The sequence below is a fragment of the Geotrypetes seraphini genome, chromosome 11 (assembly GCF_902459505.1).
Source record: "Geotrypetes seraphini chromosome 11, aGeoSer1.1, whole genome shotgun sequence".
In the NCBI taxonomy this organism is placed as follows: Eukaryota; Metazoa; Chordata; class Amphibia; order Gymnophiona; family Dermophiidae; genus Geotrypetes; species Geotrypetes seraphini.
Genome location: NC_047094.1, coordinates 22,627,198 through 22,646,578, shown reverse-complemented (window position 1 = coordinate 22,646,578; position 19,381 = coordinate 22,627,198). Strand labels below are relative to the sequence as shown.

General features: G+C 39.3%; 1 protein-coding gene across 1 annotated transcript in view; it reads left to right on the top strand.

Moving 5' to 3' along the window:
• Window positions 1-19,084, top strand: part of FAM20C (FAM20C golgi associated secretory pathway kinase) — a 160,838-nt gene extending 141,754 nt beyond the window's left edge. The window contains exons 7-10 of the mRNA XM_033963212.1: window positions 4,704-4,813; window positions 13,397-13,478; window positions 14,469-14,528; window positions 17,530-19,084. Coding sequence (XP_033819103.1) covers window positions 4,704-4,813; window positions 13,397-13,478; window positions 14,469-14,528; window positions 17,530-17,782 — 505 coding nt within the window. The 3' untranslated portion in view covers window positions 17,783-19,084. The remainder of the gene's footprint in view (window positions 1-4,703; window positions 4,814-13,396; window positions 13,479-14,468; window positions 14,529-17,529) is intronic.
• Window positions 19,085-19,381: the final 297 nt, after the last annotated feature.

Genomic DNA, 19,381 nt, shown 5'->3' with positions numbered 1-19,381 from the left:
ACATGGGACCATATGTTCAAAAATCACCATGCTTTTAACGATTGACACTAAACCAGTTCTAACTTGTTTAGCGTCGAAGTATTTCAGCTGTAGATGCCCATAATGTCTAACCATGGTCTTTTCCATGGTTTATTGTGGCCTCCGATTATCATACGTAAATAGATTACGAGCTCATCAGTATTAAAATGAGTACTCCGATCAATGCCCAGATGATGCACAAAATGAAGCGCCGGTTATTAGTGCTCCAAAATCTCCGACAGGTCTGGAGGTGCTGGTAGTGTTAAAAAAAGTGCTGAACAGATTTTTTTTTTTTTTTTTTTAATGGGCACAGACGATGTGTGTGTATTACACATGCACAATATCTGTCTCCATTAGAAATTTTTTTTATAAAACGTCATGCAGGGCCTTCCCCCCCCCCCCAAAGAAGGCCCACACCCCTGAACTAAAAAAAAAAAAAATCAGCAGGAAGGAAGCCCACTCCCTCCTGCCTCAGTCACCCAGACTTCCCCCACCCCCCGACATACATCATTGGCCCCCCTCCTTTAAATTTAAGATAGGCAGAAGAGATGCCCACTCCCTCCTGCCACCACCCCACACCTTCAAAATGAAGATCGGCAGGAGAAATGCCCATCCGTCCTGCCAACAGGCTCTCCTCTTCAAACTGGTATGCCTACCCCTTCCCAGGGCATCTTGGAATGCACTGGGAGGGGCCTAAGACTTATTGAGCCAGGCACCTATGAATGAGAGGGGCCTTAGGCTCCGGGGATTTTTTTAATGTTCACATGCACAACATCTGTGCCCATTAAAAAAAATCTACATTTCCTGCCCCAAACAGCTGAGCAGCAGGAGGCTGCTTCAGGGCTTCCCCTGTCGCTCAGCTGTTCGGGACTTCCCCTGATGGCTCTGCTCATGTGTCAGTTGCTTTCTCCAACAACTGATTGGATGGGATTACAACAGACCACATGAAACTCATTTTCATTTTCTGCCCCTTCATCCTACAAAGTAAAATTTTGGAGCAATTTTGGAGTTTAAGTGGGGGTAGAAAGTCCATTGAAGATGACTCTCACACTGTACGGCCTGTGGAAGCAACTTTCCCAGAAATGTGCATGAAAGTCGAGGATTTAATTTTGTCAGACAGAAGAATTAAGGTTTCCTGAATAGCTGAAGAAATGGGCATCTCAGCAAGTACAGTTTGGAAAATAATTCAGGAAAAGTTGGGCACGTCCAAGGTTAGTGCAAGATTGGTTCCAAGAATGCTGATGCCATATCAGAAGGCCATGAGGTTCCAGTGCTGTCAGGAGAATTGGAGATGCTCCATGGTGACTGGAGATAAGACTTGGGTCTGTCGCAGAGATCCTGAGTCCAAAATGGAGTCAATGCAGTGGAATGAACCAACCAATAGTGGAAACATTCAAATATGCAGGTGTGCAGATTTATTTCCAAACTTTGAATAATTGTGCAATGGTTCAACACGCAAGTATGTTCAGCCTAAACGGCCTGCTTCAGGAGCCTTATGACTTGCGGAGTAACATGTATTACGAATAAACAACCTCAAAAAGCACACTCCTGTGGTGAAACTTTTCCATACGATCTCCGCACCAGCAAAGAGTAAAACGGGTACAGGTCATTAGTGAGGCTCCACTTGGAGTATTGTGTTCATACTGGAGACCGTATCTGGCGAAAGACATAAGAAGACTTGAAGCGGTCCAGAGAAAGGTGACAAAAATGGTAAGAGGTTTGCGCCAAAAGACGTATTCAGGGCTGAAGTCCCTGAATATGTATACCCTAGAGGAAAGGACAGACGGGGGATATTATTCAATCATTCAAATAGACTCATGAGCAATATTAAGAAATTATTCTTTCCAGAGACAGTAGTTGATGCGTGGAATGCGCTCCCGAGGGAGGTGGTGGAGAGGAAACGGAGACAGAGTTCAAACAAGCATGGGATGAACACAGAGGATCTCTAATCAAAACCATTGAAGGAACCAAGGCCACAGAGGATCTCTAATCAGAACCATTGAAGGAACCAAGGCCAGCAATGGGCAGACTTGCACAGTCTGTGTCCCATATATGGACATTCATCTGAGGACAGGCTGGGGAGGGCTTCTATGGCTTGGATGGTTTAGATGGGCTAGAGTGAATTTTGATGGAGACTCCAAACCTAAGCATACTACCGATCAGAGTTCTGGGTTTCTGGCCCAGAAATATCTAAGAAAAAGGACCATTTAAATTAAATGATTAATTTATAGAGCAGATGGATGGACCATTCGGTCTTTATCTGTTGTCATTTACTCTGTTACTATGTTTGTGGTGATTCTTCTCCTGTTGTTGTTTTTCTTCTTCGTCAATGCAGTGGAAGCACAAGTCATCCCCCACCCCCAAAAAATTCAAGACAGCAAAATCTGCAGGCAAAGTCATGACAACTGTCTTTTGGGATGATGAAGGACTTTTACTTCTAGAGTTCATGCCACAGAAGAAACTATAACTGGAGAGAGTTACGCCAGTACAATGATCGCTTTGGGGGAATCAACCAAGAAGAAAAGAGGAAAACTCACAGCAGGCATTCTGCTTCTTGATGACAATGCACCAGTGCACATATCACAACAATAGCAGTGCTGTCAGGAGAATTGGAGATGTCATCCAAGAATAAGGGTTTCAGCAGCTGAACTATCCACCCTACGATCCTGACCTGGCTCCCTCAGATTATTTCCTGTTCCAAGTTTTGAAGAAATCTCTCCGTGGACAGTGGTTTTCAAGTGATTAAAACATCAAGGAAGCTGTGACATCCTGGTTTTCAAAGTGGTTAAAGTCATTGCAGGAAAAGTGGATGAAGTGTATGGAGCTATTAGGGGGCACTATGTTGAAAAATAAAACTTTTTTTTTAACTTTTCTTTCCTACTGAAGTAGATTGAATGCCCCTTGTAGCAATATGAGCAAATATCGGTGCATCAGTTAGATAGGACATACAGCCAGCTGAATGATGATGTGATGCCACTGAAATCACAAGCACAGTAGTCATTGTCATTAAGATAAAATATATCCTTACAATGCACAGATAATATGATAATGCTTGTATTGTCTGGCTCAACAAAATTATAACTACATGCAGTCCAACAGCCTAATCCAATTACTTGGTTTCCCGTATATTTAATAAAGTGATTGATTTAAAAAAAAAGTTGCACAAGATAGATATACTATACTGAAAGGTTAATTTCAAAATCCAATGAACACATTTGTGCTATCAATAAAAATTGATTAACTGTAGCCTAAGGGTTATATTTAACCCTTTGCACTCCAGTTGTTGCTTAATAGTTGTTCTCCTCATCCTATACCTGCTGTACACCACCTTGAGCAAATCTCTTCATAAAGACAGTTAACAAATCTTAATATATAAATATCTGCAGTCTTTAATTAGCCAGAAAAATGTCAGTTGTGGTTAAGAGTAATAGAAAATGTTTGAAAATTGGATAGTTTGAACATACTATATAAGGAAATGCTACCATATTTTGCACTATTTACCAAAAAAGAAACTTTGGACATAGTACCAGATGGCAGATAAAGAGCTGCATGGTCCATTAAGTCTGCCCAGCAAGATGGCCAGAGTTGTACCTGCTGCTCTAAGCAAAAAAAGCAGGTTACCGCCTCTGTGTGTCTCTGTTTTGGAATGTAGCTGCCGCTTTGTGCAGAAAATGCAAGTTACTTCTTCAGTGTGTCTGGATAGGATTGTAGGTGCACTTTGTGCATATTACACCTCTCTAAGGAGTCCTTTTTCTACAACTACTGCTTATCATTTCTATAGCACTGCCAGACGTAGTGCCATTTTTTTTTTTTTTGTAGTGCAGCGTTCTACTAACTATGCAGTGCTGTACATTAAACATGTAAGAGACAATCCCTGCATGATAGAGCTTACAAACTAATGTGCAATAAGCACTAAAACATACTTACTGCAAGTTAAAAAGGCAATACTGTGGGGAGCACTAGGGCATCCCACAGTAGTGCTGGGATTAGTATGCGCTAATCCCTTACTAAAAAATAGAAATTGTTTGATGAAGGCAATGTGTTTGGAGGTAGAGAGTAGGCAAGCCCTGAGCTAGTCAGGTAAATTGCCAAGGGCTCACATGCTAGTGGCCATGCTCTAATTTTGACACTTGACTAATTATTGGCGCTTGGCCAATAATTGGAAAATGGAAATTATGACCCTTTTAGAATCGCACTAAAAAGTGGCTTCAGTACATGGGAAATCCAAATGCTAGTAATAACATAAGCAACTTTTTAGCGCAGCTTAGTAAAGGACCTCTCAAGTCATTTGATTTCTTTGCTCATATCCTCTTGCAGTTTGTTCCATGTATATGCTCCAATAGCTGCACATTTAATCTATATTAATCTATATATTTGTCTTGTATTTCATTGTTGGCATGTTTCAGGATATCAAAATGATTTATCTTTTGTACTAAAAACCGCCACCATTCTTAGATGCCAACTCAGCCTATGCCCATTGTGCAAGTTAGACTGAATTACAGTATATCTTCACCCCAACCCATACTGAAGGTTTCTGTTTCTTGAAAATGTATACACTGTGGACACAACCAACAAACCTTGTATGTGCTGTGGAAAGTTATCAAATAATATTCTATTTTTATTTATGATTTCATCTGAATACCTAATTCTAAAGGTCATTGAAATCAGAACTGCTGTACTTTCAGATGGGAAGTTGATCTAGATTATTGTGAAGAGGTTAAGCAGACCCCACCTTATGACAGCGGGACCAGACTTCTAGATGTTATGGATATGACCATTTTTGACTTCTTAATTGGTATGTTTCTTTCTCATTTAAATGAAGTACTGTGTCACCATTTAAATGAAGCATTGTGTCACCAGTAGCAGAAGAAGCAATAGAAACATGATCCAATAATTTGTCAAGCAAGCTGCAGTTCATAACTTAAAAATATAAAATGAAAATATGTAATCAGGCTTTAGAGACCCCATCAGTCCCTTCTTTGTCCCTAATAGTTTTTTCAGACCACCAATTCCTGACAGAACTGCTTTGGATCCAGTCGTATCACAGCACACACCTAGCATAAGAATTCTCCAAAGATAGTGATATGCACAAACATCAAGATTGCATGACTTCTAAATTGTGAAAGCTCATGTATTGCAATATCATTTCATCATACTGTGGTTTATTACAAACTGCAGCAAGTATGATGATGCTTTTTTTGTGTGGTGAATGTGTACTGTAAAGGTGTTAGATCAATTAGAACTCTATGGTTAAATAGTGCATTTGTGTGGTTATTTTTAATTTGCTGTAGTGCGACATTCTACTAACTATGCAGGATATGTGCTGCTACTAAACTACAAAAGTTTTGAAACTGCACAAAATAAAATGATATTGCTAAATATCTAATAATTTAACTTTTAGAGCAAGTACGTAGCAATGATGTAAATCTTTTGGGCTCAGTATGCATCTAAAGTGAATCACATTGTGTTGAAACAGCCAGAAGTGGTAAAACTCAGCAACCACATCATACACTACTGCTGGGTATTGAGGGTTTTTCAGCTTATAAGTTTTCTCCTCCTTTTGGGCTTCAAGTACAATCAGCATGGGACTCTGTCACCTAAGGCAGTGTTTTTCAACCTTTTTACACCTATGGACCGGCAGAAATAAAAGAATTATTCTGTGGACCGGCATCGGTCCGTGGACCGGCGGTTGAAGAACACTGGGCTAAGTTGTGGGCCAGACCCTGCCCATCTCTACCCAATCTCCACCCCAGACCCCGCCCCATAATAGTACTAATTGCACCTTGCACGTCCCATGCCTCATCTAGAAGCCTTCCCTCTGACGTTGCAACGTCAGAGAGAAGGCTTCCGGTTTAGGCACAGGATGCCCATAGGAACCACTGCCCGTGGCTTTGTGCACTGAATCAGTTAGAAAGAGGGAGCTGTCTCGAAGATAACGCCGCATCGATCGCACCGTGGACCGGCAGTTGAAGAACACTATTTTGGGCCTGATGCAGGTGCTGGCCCTGTGGACCGGCAGGAAATTTCTGTGGACCGGCACTGGTCCATGGACCGGTAGTTGAAGAACACTGACCTAAGGCATCATGAGCTTCAATTGACAATCTTTCTCCTATTTTTTAACACCCACTTCCCAACTCAGTTCAACTATTGCAGCTAGAGAGCACAAAACCACAGACCCCCTCAGGGAATCCTTCCTCCTAGACACTGTGAACACTGCCTCTATGTATAGCATTCCAAACCCTGGGCAGCATGGGGAGGAGAGTCCTGGCCCAGATATCACACTTGGATCCTTTGCCTCATAGCGTATAGAGCTTGAGATTGAACCACCAGACTAGCTCTATAGTATACTTATTTCTTAAAGAAGGAACTCCCATATACTGTTTGGTCAAATTTAGCCAATTGTGAGTAAAATATACCATTTGCTTTGCTAAGTCATTCAATAGAACCCTTTAAAACTGCTGCAAGTCTAAATGTAAATTTTACCTTTTTCTGTTTTAGGGGGGCTCAAAACTGACATTTTTATTTTAATGAAAAAAGCACAGAACTAAATATTATTATGTATTTTCAGCACATCCTAACTAAAAATGTAACAGAAAGATTAAAATCTCCCCAGGGATAGCAGGTGACCCATTTCAGTGCTGTGTCCCTGTTCCAGTTAATCTAAATAGGTATGGATTGGACCGTGTGGACACCTTAATATATTAGACAGGAAAATCAAGCAAGGATGCTAAGAATGGCAAATGACATTTAATGTGAGCAAGTGCAAAGTGATGCATATGGGAAAGAGGAACCCAAACTTTAGCCATGTGATGCTGGGTTTAGTGTTAGGAGTCACTGCCTAGGAAAAGCTCATTGTGCGACGGCTGCTAAGAAAGCAAACTGAATGTTAGGAACTATCAGGAAAGGAATGGAAAACAAAGATGAAACTGTTATAATGCCCTTGTATCGCTCTATGGTATGGCAGCACCTTGAATACTGTGTGTAGTTCTGGTTGCCGTATCTAAAAAAAATAGCGGAATTAGAAAAGGTACAGAGAAGGGTGACAATAATGATCGAAGGGATGGGACGACTTCCCTATGAGGAAAGGCTAAAGCAGCTAGGACTCTTCAGCTTGGAGAAGAGATAAGGACATAAGAATTGCCACTGCTGGGTCAGGTGGCTCAGGGGTGAGATGATAGAGGTCTATAAAATAATGAGTGGAGTGGAAAGGGGAGATGTGAATCGCTTGTTCACTCTTTCCAGAAATTCTAGGACTAGGGGACATGTGATGAAGCTACTAAGTAGTAGATTTAAAACAAACTGAAGAAAATATTTCTTCGCACAATGTGTAATTAAACTCTGGAATTTGTTGATGAAGAATGTGGTGAAAACAGTTAGCTTAGCAGAGTTTTTAAAAGGTTTGAATAATTTTCTAAAAGAGAAGTCCATGGGCCATTATTAAGATGGCTTGGAGAAATTTACTGCTTATTCCTAGGATAAGCAGCATAGAATCTGTTTTACTACTTGGGATCTAGCTAGGTGCATGGGTTGGCCACTATTGGAAACAGGATACTGGGCTTGATGGACCTTTGGTCTGTCCCAGTATGGTAATTCTTATGTTCTTATTTATGCTGAGTAAATTTCATGCCTTCATGACTCTCATCTAGTCACCCATCTAATCTGATACTATAGAAACACGGGTTTCTTGGCATTTTAATGCTGGAAGCTGCACAGAAATCATAGGCAAATCGCATTAAGATGCTGATCTATTACCCTCAGCAATATTTTGGTTTAAAAAATCTGTTTTCAATGCTTGAGTTTGTCTGACAGAAACTATTTCACCTATTTCAACAGCATTTTCTTTCTTTGCCTTTGCCTCTTAGCAAAGAATGCGGCATGTTGAGGGATGGACTAAGTGCTTGGATCAATAATCAGTACTAGAACAACAAGCAGTCAAGAAATCCAATGATATATCATTCTTAGCAGAATGGCTATGAAAGAGCTAGATAAGATCTTCAAGTGCATAGATTTATCTCTGTATACAAAAATTCAACTTGTCATAGTTATGGTATGTTCAATAATATAGTAACGTAGTAAATGACAGCAGATAAAGACCTGAATGGTCCATCCTGTCTGCCCAATAATTGCACACATTATAAATTCATAATCAAATTGTTTTTTTTCTTTTATATTTCTGGGCCATAAGACTATAGAAGTCCACTTGGTACTGTCCTTAGATTCCAACTACTGGAGTTGCCGTCAAAACTCATTCCAGCCTTCTTGTCATTTGCAAAATTCATACTGTAATAGTCTGTGCTGTACTATCCTCATGTTCCAAATTACTGGAGTTCCTGTCGAAGCCCTCCTCAGCTCATCCAAACCCAAACTACTTTATATGGGACACAGATCCTGCAGATCTACCCAGTACTGGCCTTAGTTCTTTAATTTATAGTATAATTTTATACCATTCATTTTCTAATTAGAGATCCTTTGTGTTCATCCCACGCTTTTTTGAATTCCGTCACCATTTTCACTACCATCACCTCCCTTGGAGGGCATTCCAGGCATCAACCTCCTTCTTCGTGAAAAATAATTTCCTAACATTACCCCTAAGTCTATCACCCCTCAATCTCAATTCATGCCTTCTAGTTTTATCATTTTCCAATACTGAAGAATACTGTGTATACTGTAGACTGTCTGAAGATCAAATTGGTATTGGAGGAGATTGAACCTAAGCTTTCCTTGCAAGCACAAAAGACAAGACTTTGACTTTCATGCTTCATTCATGTAAACAAAGAGAAAGATCATTAGAGAAAGACATTGTACTGGGCAAGGTTGAAGGTCAACGCAAGAGAAGAAGACCAACAATGTGATGAATCGATATAACAACAATTATGGAAGTCACTATATTAACAATTTAATTACAGCATTTAACAACAACATACTGAAACACAGAAGGGAGCAGATTCTAATTTGAGGTAAAGAGCTCTCTTGAGGCTATGTTTGTACTGAGATCTCTTTGCAAATGTGTGTTTGAAGTTACAGGATAATATGCCTTGTGACAAAGCTGTGGTCACAGCCAGAAGAATATTAGGCTGCATAGAGATAGGCATAACCAGCAGAACTACAACTCATTGATAAGGCCTCACTATTGTGTTCATTTTTGGAGGCCATGTCTCTTGAAAGACTTAAAGTGGTTCAAAGAGAGGCAACAAAATGGTATGGGGCTTGCTCCAAAAGGCATGAGAAGAGACCTGAATATGTATACCCTAGAGCAGGCTTTAGTTCTAAACTAAGATTGCAGAGTGGTAAACTTAGAAGTAATATCAGGAAATACTTTTCTCACAGAGAGAGTGGTGAATGCCTGGAGTAGCCTCCCGAAAGAGAAGGTGGAAAAAACAGTGACAGAATTCAAAAATGCATGGGATAAATACAGAGGATCTCTGTATTGAGAGGATGAAATCAAAACAAAACTCGTGGCTGATATATTAGGAAGGAGTGGTGCTTAGACAGCTACTCTAAAAGTTGGGAAGTAATGCCAGTGCTGGGCAGACTTATCAGAAAATAGCAGATAGGTCATGATCGATCACATATGCATATTTTATATGACATTTCTATCATAAGCTATGAGTTTGGATGTTATGGGGCTCATTTTCAAAAAAGATAGACGTCCAAAAGACAGCATAAACCAGCACTTGGATGTCTTACTAGTCAAAACATCCAAGTGGGCATTCTCAACATAAGAATTGCCGCTGCTGGGTCAGACAAGTGGTCCATCGTGCCAAGCAGTCTGCTCATGCGGCGGCCCTTGGTCAAAGACCAGTGCCTTAACAGAGACTAGCCTTACCTGCGTACGTTCTGATTCAGCAGGAACTTGTCTAACTTTATCTTGAATCTCTGGAGAGATTTTTCCCCTATAACAGCCTCCGGAAGAGCATTCCATTTTTCTACCACTCTCTGGGTGAAGAAGAATTTCCTTACATTTGTACGGAATCTATCCCCTTTTAACTTTAGAGAGTGCCTTCTCGTTCTCTCTACCTTGGAGAGGGTGAACAACCTGTCTTTATCTACTAAGTCTATTCCCTTCATTATCTTGAATGTTTTGATCATGTCCCCTCTCAGTCTCGTCTTTTCAAGAGAGAAGAGGCACAGTTTCTCTAATCTCTCATTGTACTGCAACTCCTCCAGCCCCTTAACCATTTTAGTCGCTCTTCTCTGGACCCTTTCGAGTAGTACTGTGTCCTTCTTCATGTATGGCGACCAGTGCTGGACGCAATATTCCAGGTGAGATTGTACCATGGTCCGGTACAGCGGCATGATAACCTTCTCCAATCTCTTCGTGATCCCCTTCTTAATCATTCCTAGCATTCTTTTCACCACTGCCGCGGATGGCTTCATTGACTTGTCAACCAGTACTCCCAAGTCTCTTTCCTGGGGGGTCTCTCCAAGTACTGCACTGGACATCCTGTATTCGTGTATAAGATTTTTGTTACCGGCATGCATCACCTTACACTTATCCACGTTAAACCTCATTTGCCATGCCGCAGCCCATTTTTTGAGCATGTTTATGTCCCGTTGCAGGTCTTCGCAATCCTCCTGCGTCTTCACTACTCTGAATAACTTCAAATCATCTGCAAATTTAATCACCTCACTCATCGTACCAATTTCCAGGTCATTTATAAATTTATTGAAGAGCACGGGTCCAAGCACCGAACCCTGCGGCACTCCACTCGTGATGCTTTTCCAGTCTGAGTATTGTCCATTTACCCCCACTCTCTGTTTCCTATCCACCAACCAGTTTTTAATCCACGTGAGTATTTCACCCTCGATTCCATGGCTCGCAATTTTTCAAAGTAGTCATTCATGCAGAACCTTGTCGAATGCCTTCTGAAAATCCAGATATACGATGTCGACCGGGTCACTCTTGTCTATCTGCCTGTTTATTCCCTCGAAGAAGTGCAGCAAGTTCGTCAAGCAAGATCTTCCTTTGCTGAAGCCGTGCTGGCAGGTCCTCATCAGATTGTGTCCGTCAAGGTGATCAATGATGCAGTCCTTTATCAGCGCCTCTACCATCTTTCCCGGTACCGAGGTCAGACTTACCGGTCTGTATTTTCCCTGATCTCCCCTCAAACCTTTCTTGAAGATCAGCATAACATTCGCCACTTTCCAGTCTTCTGGAATCCTTCCTGATTTGATCAACAGATTGGCTGTTAGTTGAAGCAGTTCAGCTATAGCCCCTTTCAGTTCCTTGATTACCCTCAGATGGATGCCATCCGGTCCCGGGGATTTATCATTTTTAAGCCTATCAATCTGCCTGCATTCCTCTTCTAGACTGACCATCAATCATGTCAGTTTCCTATCTTCGTTTCCTGCATATAGCCTGTCGGCTTCCAGTATGTTGTGTATATCCTCTTCGGTAAATACAGACGCAAAAAATGTGTTCAGTTTGTCAGCAATGGCTTTGTCCTCCTTTAGCACTCCCTTTATTCCATGGTCATCCAACGGGCGGCCCCACCGCTTCCTTTGCGGGTCGTTTCCCCTTAATATATCGAAAGAACGGCTTGAAGTGGCTATTTTTTCCTTGTAGTCTCTTTTGGCCTCTCTTACCGCCTTATGGCACCTACTAATTTGTTGTTTGTGCTTTCTCCAGTTTTCGTCCGTTTTTGACCTTTTCCATTCCTTAAACGAAGTCTTCTTGTCTCTGATCGCTTCCTTCACCACTACAGTGAGCCATGCCAGTTCCTTGTTCTCTTTCCTCTTGGATCCCTTGTTGATACATGGTATATATAGATTTTGCACCTCGATGACTGTGTCCTTAAAAAGGGATCATGCTTGCTCTAGCATTTTTACAGTGCTTATCCTCTTCTTAATCTTAATCTCATCCCTTCATAATTCCCTTTTCGGAAGTTCAGTGCCATGGCCGTCGTTCTGGATCGATGTTTTGCCCGTGTCCAGGTTGAAGCAGATCATATTGTGATCACTGCTTCTCAGCGTCCCTTCTATTTCTACACCTTGCGCCGGTCCTCGTAGTCCATTTAGAATTAAGTCCAGAATTGCATTTCCTTGATGCAGCTCACTATATCTTCTACCTTGGCTCCCAGCAGGCAGGTCACCAGCCGATCCTGTCTTCCTCCCGCTGTTGACTTGTCTGATGATGGAGTCCCCCATGACGATTGCTGTCCTCTCTATTTTAATTTTTGAGTGGGGGGGAGGGCACATTAACCACTGGGGGATTAAGGGAGCAACCTTCCTTAATCCCTCCAGTGGAACGCTGCTCAATATGAGCATTTTCCTGAAGCCTAGAAGACACAGGTAAGAGGTGTAAATTCCTTTGACTCGTAGACATGCATTTTTCTTCTGAAATGGGGAATGCACTTCTATATTTTAGGCCCACCCTTGTCCCTCCCACACATGCCAGATACACGGTTTTCAGTTTTTGACATGTATATCCTGGCTTTGTAAATTCAGGATTTAGATCTTTGTGCAATATACATTTTAAAATGCCAATTGATGCATGTCTGAAACCCAAATATGTATTTATTTGGAGTTAGCTCTCAGCTTTTCAATACTGTCTTATTTGATATTGGCTGCCTATGGATGCACATGCAGTATTTAAGTTATATACATTTGTTTGCCAAATTATGGACCCTTATTACAAAGCAATGGTAGCGATTCTTCCACGGCAAATATACAATTTTCCACTGGTGAAACAAATCTAGGTGAAAAAATGCATTTTTAACATTTTCCTACTAGGCTGCCATTAGCTGGAACTCGCTTCCACTAGAAGATAGGCAAGAAACATTATAAGAAATTTCAGAACAAGTTGACAGCATTTTTTTTAAATAAATATCTTAACACACTTAACCACCTCTGTTATCTGTACATCCTAATATTTGTACCAGCTCTTATTGAACCAATTTGATTGGGTAATAACAGTATATAAGAACTGATATTGTATTATAAAATAAGCACCTATATCAACAAAAAAATTATCCGGTGATGGTATAAAATATGACTTTCTAGACCAAAGATATTCTTGTACACTTTTGTATTATAATATTTTTGAAACATTTTATTGCTTCCTGAAAAGGATTCAGTATTATTAATTGCAGTCACTATTACAATTTCCATTGATGTCTCTAATTTAATTATAGAATTCAATTGGGTTTTTTTTCTTCTGGGGACACCTTCTTTGGTCATTATAAAGTTACATTTGATTCTACTCAGATGAGTCAGAACACTTTTCTGTTTTTCTACCATAACATCCTTTTAACTTGCTTGGTAGAAATAAAGAAAACAGAAATGATTGTCTACTGTTGTATTTGTAGTTCTTACTTTTCTACTTGTTCACTTTTGAAATAATAAAATTGTTCTAATGAAGTCTGTTTCTTTTTTGCAGGAAACATGGACCGACATCATTATGAAACATTTGAAAAGTTTGGAAATGAAACATTTCTTATCCATCTGGACAATGGTCGAGGGTAAACATACCTATATTATTGATCAGAAATATCAGCAGGCCAATGAGAACTTTTTGAAATGTACTTCAAAACTAATCATATGAATATACCCCAACCAAAATTCTATTCCTGCAAAATATTTTCCTTGATGTCAAGCATTAGACCTCAACAAATGAATATCTTAACCCTATTTTTAAGAAGGGGAATTATATAGGAGTATGTTTTATATTTACCTATTGCCTCATGGTGCAATAGGTAAGTCACTTGCCTACTGCACTCATGACCAAATACTACAGTGAGATCTCTGTCAGGTAGCTGGCAACTGGCCATATCAGCCATTCAGCCACTTTTGGTAAAGAAGACTAGGAAAGGCAATGGCAAACCACCTTCCTAAAAGTCTGCCAAGAAAATGTCACACAGGTGGCGACCCCCGTAAGTCATTTACAGCTTGGTAGTTGTACAGGAGACTGTTATTCAGCTTAGATTGCTGCAGAATCTTTGGATCTATCTGTTCTGTAAATGAAAACTGATAATTGGTTGCATACTAGTAACATGTCTTTAAATGTTCCATTATGTCAGTTCTTTAAAAGCTGGAAGGGGATTCTCTTCTTTTAAGATTACAATTATTAACTGTTGCCTTAGCCAGCAGTATAATCTGCCAGTGGCAGGCAAGCTGAGATAGGAATCGGAAACACCTGAGAATGCACAGTGCAGTTCCTTTGTAGTTTCTTTTGATCGCCTTATCCAATTTAAGGATTTAAGGCAGATGGGACAACGCACAGATCAAAAGAGTCAGAGGTCAATATAGACTACTGTGATCAGTATTTTGCCTGTACCATGAAACAGAGATGCCAAATCACAGAAGAATATTGGCTAGACTCAGACCAGAAAACAATAGAATGAGAAACCTTAGTTCTAGAAAATGAGCAACTCCTATATGTACTAATTTATAGAAAAAAATTGCAGAGCAATTTTGAAATATGTCGTAATTGCATTTTCTTCTTTCAAAAGGTTTGGGAAGTATTCACATGATGAGCTCTCTATCTTGGTGCCTTTAAATCAATGCTGCAGGTATATGTCATCAGAGAATTTGCCCATAATTCTTTCAGTATATAAAATGCTATGTGAGAACCTAGGTTTCCTATATCTATGTGTAGGAGAGGGGATAGCACTGCCATATGAGCAGTTTTAAAAGGCCTGATTAAAAACAATCCCCCTCAATTGTAAAGGTGTGTATACATTTAACGGATGATCAGGTTGGAGGAAAGAAATAGCATACATTTCTTAAATGAGCATAATCTAATCTAATCTTCAGTCTTATATACTAGATCATTCCCCTAAGGGACTCGACCCGGTTAACAAACTTTAAATAGAAATACATTGTTAGGATGATAGAAAAGAGGTAATACAGATTAATAATTTCATCAATTAATTAAAAGAGTTCTTAAAAGAGGGCACTCTTTCAGCTTCCCATTAAAAATTTCTCAAACAAATATGTTTTCTGAGTTTTTCTGAACTAAATCAGTGATAGAGACGATCTATTATTTTTTAGCAACTCCCAACGATAAGATTAAAGAAACAACAATACACGTGAATGGGTCGGACTATAATATAGCCAGGTTTTCCTTGGCCTAATATATCGGTGCTTAAGGTAGACACCTACTGGCACCTAACTCAATCCATGCCCAAACCCCGCCTCCTAACCACACCTAATTTCCGTGAAGGCACCTACTGGCTAATTAATTTTTACATTGTTTTTTAATCGGTTTTTACAGCACCAATTAAGCCTATTAAAAATGTTGAGTTAGGCGCCTGAATTGTCAGGTGCTGCCAATTTAGGTGCCTAACTTCAGGCCCTGTTTATAGAATCAGGGCCTAAGTGATTAATTTTGAGAATATTAACATGTATGTACATGTGCACTTAACACGTAGAGTGCTTAGTTCTATTTTAGAAGAGAACAGTGCACTTTAGTTGTGGTACTGAGTTACAGAATTGCACATTAATTTTCCTTTAACTTGTGTAATTACCATAACACAACTTAGTAAATAGGCCTAAAAGAGAAGTTATATGAGATGAGGGGTGGTAGATTCAAGAGCAATGTAAGGAAATTCTACTTTACGGAGAGGGTGGTGGATGCCTGGAATGCGCTCCCGAGAGAGGTGGTGGAGAGTAAAACTGTGACTGAGTTCAAAGAAGCGTGGGATGAACACATAGGATTTAGAATCAGAAAATAATATTAAATATTGAACTAAGGCCAGTACTGGGCAGACTTGCACGGTCTGTGTCTGTATATGGCCGTTTGGTGGAGGATGGGCTGGGGAGGGCTTCAATGGCTGGGAGGGTGTAGATGGGCTGGAGTAAGTCTTAACAGAGATTTCGGCAGTTGGAACCCAAGCACAGTACCGGGTAAAGCTTTGGATTCTTGCCCAGAAATAGCTAAGAAGAAAAAATTTAAAAATTTAAATTGAATCAGATTGGGCAGACTGGATGGACCATTCGGGTCTTTATCTACCGTCATCTACTATGTTACTATGAGATATTTCACATATTGAATATGATTTAGCATGATTGTTCTTTTCTAATTGCCTTCTGTAAGCTATTAACAATATAGTTAATATGATTGAATATAAATAGTTTCTTACTTTATGGTAGTTCTCAGTCTGATCTCAAATGAGTGAAGATTGCCTTCTCTAGAATTGTGTGAACAATTACAGTAGTATAATGTTTTGTGACCTTACTTCTTATGCAGTGTTATAAGTAAAATAAACAGCTATGCTAACCCTCAGGGCATACATTTGTGACCTTACTTCTTATGCAGTGTTATAAGTAAAATAAACAGCTATGCTAACCCTCAGGGCATACATTTTCTAAGGCTTCTTAATCATAAGATATTTGGGTCTTGTGATAGTATTATCATTGTACATGTCATCTTGGACAAGTTACATTAAGAAGTCGAGATGACCTACCAGTGAATTCCACTGTTCTCATAGTCTCTCAGATTGAGGAGCATCTCTAAAAATAGCAGAACTGTAATGGCTATATTATACATAATTGTGCCGTAAGCTATCCAGTCTACTCAATTGAAAAAAAACTGCCTGTTAAGATGAACTGAAAATATTGAGGAAATCTCTTGCAATGATGCATACATTACAATTTACAGTATTTTGAAATAATGAGATTCTTTAGAGAAAGCAAATAGTACATCTTAATTGTTTTTGAATTATGAGCGTGTATATTGCAGCTGTCAAAAATCATTTTATTTATAAATTGTTGTATTTTCTAGGGAAACAGTCTATATCAAAAATGTGTATAAAGCCATCTGATAATCATACTGTCTAAGGAATATACAGTACTACCTGAATGTAAATCGCCTTGAACTACAAATGAAAACATGAGCCAAATCCAAATAGATACATTTTTTACTAGAGTAAGAGGGAATTCATCAAGCTAAATGCTAAGACGCCCATTATATTCCTATGGGCGTCATTCAATTCAGGAAGCAAGAATATTCAAATGGGGGCAATCGGAGGCACGCCCCCATCTGCCAACACGAATCGCTAGGTAGCGATTCCGACGCATGCGCAGACCATCTACTTTGCCAGCATCTAACTTAAGTCACCATTTATAGAATAAGAGCTATGTTCATAGAATAGTAACATAACAGAAAATTAGTGCCAATTATCTCTAATTAACTGTGATTAGGTAATGCCAGTTAGCATCTAATTTGCCAATTAAGTTACACACACCACTGACAGAATTCTTTAATATATGTGTGCAATTCTGAGTGCTAAACATGAAAGTTTGAATGCAAAATTATAGAATTAAGGGGTGGGGGGGGGGGTTCTCTGTGCTCTTGATTTCCTTAAACTAAAACATCATATTTGCAATATGAATATGCCTTACTGGAATGACATAAATATGGGCTAAGATTCCTTTAAAGGGACCCGCTGATTCATATATTCTGATATGGGTTTTCTAAGAAGGACTGGTATAATTTATCCCACAATATATTATCTATGAACTTGCATATTCAAATGTTCTTTGATACACATTTTTGTTCCTCTTTCACAGAATAAGGAAGTCTACTTATCTGCGATTACAATTATTGGCTAAGGAAGAGTACAAACTAAGTCACTTAATGGAAGAATCTTTACTGAAAGACACTATAGCACCTATTCTCTACCAGCCACATCTAGAGGCCATGGACAGAAGACTACGTATTGCTCTGAAAGCTGTTAATGACTGCATTGAAAAGCAAACGTACAATGATGTGGTTGAAAATGATATTGACATTGACATTAACACGATCACATCCAAGAGGTAGTAAAATAAAACATCAGCTTTTTTTTTTTTATTTGGCTAGCCAAGAAGAAAAAAAAAAAAGTCTTGCAAAAGACTATGTATTCCACTTTGTGAATTCAGTGAATTCAGAAATGAGATATAATTGTTCCCAAAATAGGTGACATGTAGATTAAGAAAGACTAAATAATTAAGAAATATGTCGATTGTAATGCTTTTTATTATAATTAGACTGAGGGCCCAATTTGCTAAGGTTTTTCTTCTCTTTCCTGAGGTGAAAAATGCTTAGCAATTTAGGCCTTAAATAGAAAAACTGAGCTCATGGACCATACAGCTTGTTTGGGTAGCAAGCATATCCTGCCCTTTTGTACAGAAAGGAGGCCTTTATTTAAATATTTTGTATTTATATATAAGATATATATATTAAAATAAATCACAGACCTACCTACCAAATTAAAGAAAAGAGAAGATATATTGATATGTCTCACAGTTTCATCCTGCCAGATACTTGCAACCTGGTTTGGCCACTGTTGGACGTTGGATACTGGGCTTGATGGACCTTTGGTTTGACCCAGTATGGTGATTTTTTTATGGTGACAGCCCACTTGTTACACGGTACATATCCTTTATATAGAGTCCTTGTGGTGCTAGCCTTCAGTGGCCACAACCTGAATTAAAATTCCACACTGGGATTTCTATCAGCTAGCTGGCCTCTGGCCAACTCAGCCATCCTTCTACCTTCAGTTGGTAAATGTCTTATCCAGGGGATAACCAATCCGCTAATAGTGTTCCAAGAAACCATCACACAAGTGGCAGCCCCCATAAGTTTTTCATAACTGGGTACTTGCGTATAGGGGACCACCTTTACCTTTATGAACCTTTTAATTGCTTTCACTCACTGCACCTAATGTTGAAAATTACAGTCTAGTGGTTAGTAAGCATTTAAAAGGTAAAGACATGATCTTCATAAAACGGCAAAAAACAGTATGATGCTTCAATCATAATGAGATTTTAATAATTGTGCAATGAAAGAAAATACTTGAATGTTGATTTTACAAAGTGATGTAAAATGAAAATATGTAATCTTTATCCATAACAAAGAAGCAGCTCTTATCTTTTTAGACTGTCTTAGCAGAGCAGCTGTTTTCCAATTTTGCTTTTGATAGTGTTGAGTGTATGTATGTATGTATATATATATATATACATACATACACACACACATGTGGATAAAGGCTGCTTTCTGCAGCTCTAGGCTTACTTTTTGCAGCGTTTTTGTGAAATTGTTTGCAATGTGTTTTAAGTGCAATAAAGAAATGGCAAATGTGTAGCCATGCTGTTTATATAGTTTCACTTTTCCAACTCAAGAACTCAAGAAAAAAGAATTACTGCTCTTATTTCTGCTGGCACTTTGTACTAATAGATTTGACAAGGCTGCTAGTAATGTAACTTAGCATCTTACCCCAGAAGTGCACAATTTCTCTTTGAACTTGCAGCTTTACAGTGGCTTGATGCTGCTGCTGCAGTATGTCTGCCTGGATTTTATTGTTGCTTACTTGCCAACTCCTCCGCATGCACACACACAAGGAAATAACTAGAGAATGACACAGTGACAAATTTGTCCCCG